The following is a 3,658-nucleotide window of genomic DNA, read 5'->3' as shown; positions in this document are numbered from 1 at the left end:
AAAAAAGCCACAGGGCCTCCAGTCTGGGAGGAAGAAGGCCTTTTGGGGGCCCCGTTTTTCTCCCCACCGATCTGCAGACTCATGCATGGAAGCATGAGGTGGAGGTGCTGCACCCCGGTTCCTCGGTGCCCGCTCTTCTCCTGGGTCCCTCTCATTTCTCAGAGGGAAGGACCCCAGGACCCCCCTTTCCCTCCCTGCATGCCCCAGGTACTCAAATCCACAGAGGCCTGGTCTCACCACCTGCCATCCGGGCTCCAAGTGTTTATTATTTAGAGTCCGATTTCAATCCGCACCGCGGAGAAGGAAGGGGAAATTGGGGATGGGGGTGGGGGGAGGAAACCCGGATCAGACCCCAGACCCCTCCCCCCACTGGAGCCCAGGGCATCTGCCCTGTTGGGCCAAGGAAGACTTTGTGAGATCCCTGAGGGCCCCAGGAGGAGGGGGCTGGGAGCAGCAGGAGAGGGCTGGGGGCTCACTGCTTCCCCGTCCGTCTGTCCGTCCGTCCGTGCCCCAGGCCACCGCCCTCAGTCTAGAGTCTACCCTTTCTTCGAAGGGCTGTAGCACCCCACTCTGGGAAAGGAGGAACGAGTGCTCCCCCTGGCTCCCTGCTCGCGTGGGCATGTCCTGGAGTGCACATTATCCTATGCCCGTGCCATCTGGCCCAGGTCCCAGCCACTGGGCACGCCGGGACTCCGGAGCCTGCTCAGTCCTCCCACTGCGCTGCTTTCCCCCGTGCAGGCTCCTCCTCCATCCCCCCCTTCTCTCTTCCACCTCCTGACCTGACCCCTTTCATCTCAGAGTCAGGGGCGGCTGGGGTCTGTAGGCCCCATCTCGGGTCACGCAGACAGCCTGACCTGTCTGGGCCTGGGGAAGCCCTGGCCCAGAAGAGCACAGGGCAACGGCTGGAGGGGAGAGCCTGGCCTGAAGAGGTGGGACCAAGGGTGAGCTAAGGCTCAGGGGCCCCACGGAGTCTGTGCACTCTTGAGCCAGGGAAGGGGTTTGTGGAGGCCGTGGGGCCAGCCTCTAGCCTGCAGCCAGGGTCCTTCTGCAGCCAGCTCAGAAGGAGGGGGTTCCCCAGCCTGGAGGGTGGTGCACCAAGGGTTAGGCCGTTCCTCCTTCTGTCTAACTTAGCTCCTGCCTGCTGTCCCACTCCGTGTCCACCCAGAGGTGGAGAGGAACTGAGGGCCCTAGGGAGTGGCAGGGGAGGCTCCCAGGTCTGGCACTTTTAAGAGGGTGTCCCTGGCTCCACTGGACTGAGGTCCTCAGCCTGGTGAGCTGGCATCAAGCAGGAAAGGGTGATGATCCCTGTGTTCGAAACGGCTCTTTGTTCCCTGGACTGCGTGGGTGAGCAGGAGGTGGGGTGGGGACCCTCCAGAAGCAGCAGAATCCAGCTCCTCTTTGTCTTCAGGGCACCCACCACCCTCAAGGTCTTCCCCAGTCCCGGGACCTCTTTGTAGCAGTGGGATGCAGGCCCCACTGCCTCCCATGGCTCCTGGGGCCCTCGCCTTGCCCTGTGCCAGGGGGCATGAAGCTGGGTTCCCTGGGCTCAGAAGCCCCCACTCTCTGAGCTGCTCCGGCTGTGGTAGCTGGGAGTGGGGGTCTGGGAGGGACTTCGTGTGCGGCTGCGGGTCCGACTGCGGCTGCTGTAGCTTCCGTGGCTGTGGCCGGGGCTGGGGCTGGGGCTGGGGCTCCGGCTTGAGTAGTCGCTGCTCAGGCAGCTGGAGGAGGACGAGGGGCTGGGTCGGTAGTAGGGGATGGGACGCTTCCGGGCACTGCCGGGAGGGAAAAGCCGATTACAGGCCATTCGGGGCCCTGAGCTCTGCCAGTCCCGGGCCCTTACTCTGGCCCTGAGCCCATCCCCAGCAGTGGCCAGGGCTTGCCTGCTTCAGTTTCCTCTGATCTCGGCCTTGGAATTCTCCCCGCCTCCCCCTCCACCACTGCCCCCACAGGATTAGACAGGCAGTGGTCCCTAGCCAATTTCATGTTGATCACTTTGTTTTTCCTGCAGGGAAAGGGGACCAAGTCTCTGCTTGATTGAAGCAGGTGCTCAATAAATATTTGTTGAATAAACGAAACTTTTAAATATAGTCAACTCACATCAGCCAAGCTAAGCAGCGGCTTCTGTGCCTGGGAGGGTTTGTGAATATGGCTCAGTCCTGCTTCCTTGTTCCTCCAAAGAATTGAGGATTTTGGTTTTCAGGTCACTCAGAGGGAACAGGAGGAGGCCCCTGGCCACTGCTGCCCAGGCCCAAGGCCCTGGCCCAAGCCCCCCAGCCCCCCACACCTTACTCCACTACCTCCCCCTGGCCCGGAGTTAGTCTGAAGCCAGGAGACTGTGACCCAGAGGAAAGAAAATAGGGTTAAGGAGGCGACAGCGTCCCACTGCGTGGGGTTAATTCTGAGAAAGAAAACAGGTATAAGTTAGTTGCAGGGGAGGAGGAGGCAGCCTGGGAGCGGGCAGAAGTGGGTGCCAGGTGGAAGGCATGGAGGTCTAGCTGTCTTTGGGCACCCTGCTTATGTGGGTTATCTACTGGGGGGTATATCCCAAGCCTGGCAGGCTGGCCTCTAGCTCTGATAGGAGAACTGAAGCCCAGAGAGGCAGGCTTATCTCCTAAGGCTGCCCAGCAAGGCTAGAGCAGAGGCAGCTCAGCATTTTGCCTGTGGCCCTTTATCCCATGTCAGGGACCTGGGGCTGCAGAGTGATTTTCACAAATGCAGACCATCCTCTCACCTGGAGACCCAGGCCCAGAGCCCCAGTCCTGACAGACTGTGTGGGCACAGTGGGAGGGACTGGCTCCTCTCCCAACTGCCCCAGAGACCAGACTGCTGTTGCCCCCTCCTCCAAATTCCCCCCCGGGGGTGAGGCGGGCTGAGAAGTGAGCAGAAAGGGTTAGTGAGAAAAGGAGAGGCAAACAGACAGCTGAACAGAGCCAGTCAGCTCACATGGGTATCTCCCCTGCGGCCTGTGGAGAGGGGGTCCACCCGGCCCCCAGGCTGGCCACAGGCCACTCAGCAGGCTGGACCTTAAGATGAAGGAGAAAAGGAGAGAGACATCATTGCCAGGAGGTAAATGAGGGGCGGGAAGGAGGAGGGAGGGGCTCCAACAGGGATGGCTGGAATCTTCCAGAGCCGAACTCCTTGCCTGCTGCTGTCCCCAGACCGAGTACCGGCCCCTCCCCTCCAGGCCTCCCGGACGCTTCCCGGCCGGAGGCCTCCCTCCTCCCGAGCCTGCCCCAGTCTTCGGGTCCCACCCCCCATTTTCCCTTCCCCAACCCCCACCTCCTCTCCTCCGGCGCCCCCTCGTCCCTGCACCAGGTTCAGGTGGGGGACCCCCGCTGCCCGGCCCCTGACTACCTGGTGATGCGCCGCGGCTCCATGAAGCTGGGCGAGTCCCGGCGCCGCTTGCGGATGGGCGAGTAGCTGCGGGAGCGGCGCCGGGCGCGGGCGGCCTCGGCCTCGGCGTGCCTCGCGCGGCTCTCCCCGTCCTTGTCCCTGCGGGGCCCGGCCCGGGGTGAGCAACGCGGCCCGGCAGCCCCCGGCGGTGCCGCCGCCGCCGCCGCCACCCCTGGACCTGGACTTACCGACCCAGGGTTTTCTTGGGCGACGGCGAGCGGCTGGGGCTGCGGGCCCTCTTCTCCGCCGAGCGCGAGCGGGATTT

General features: G+C 63.2%; 1 protein-coding gene across 1 annotated transcript in view; it reads right to left on the bottom strand.

Annotated features, from left to right (window-relative positions):
* Positions 1 to 872: 872 nt before the first annotated feature.
* SRRM3 (serine/arginine repetitive matrix 3) overlaps positions 873 to 3,658 on the bottom strand; it is a 31,203-nt gene continuing 28,417 nt past the window's right edge. The window contains exons 9-11 of the mRNA XM_010854355.1: positions 3,582 to 3,652; positions 3,355 to 3,492; positions 873 to 1,772 (exon numbers count right to left, since the gene is read on the bottom strand). Coding sequence (XP_010852657.1) covers positions 1,547 to 1,772; positions 3,355 to 3,492; positions 3,582 to 3,652 — 435 coding nt within the window. The 3' untranslated portion in view covers positions 873 to 1,546. The remainder of the gene's footprint in view (positions 1,773 to 3,354; positions 3,493 to 3,581; positions 3,653 to 3,658) is intronic.

The sequence above is a fragment of the Bison bison genome, unplaced genomic scaffold (assembly GCF_000754665.1).
Source record: "Bison bison bison isolate TAMUID 2011002044 unplaced genomic scaffold, Bison_UMD1.0 scf7180017864340, whole genome shotgun sequence".
Classification (NCBI taxonomy): domain Eukaryota; kingdom Metazoa; phylum Chordata; class Mammalia; order Artiodactyla; family Bovidae; genus Bison; species Bison bison.
This window is presented reverse-complemented; position numbering and strand designations above follow the sequence as displayed.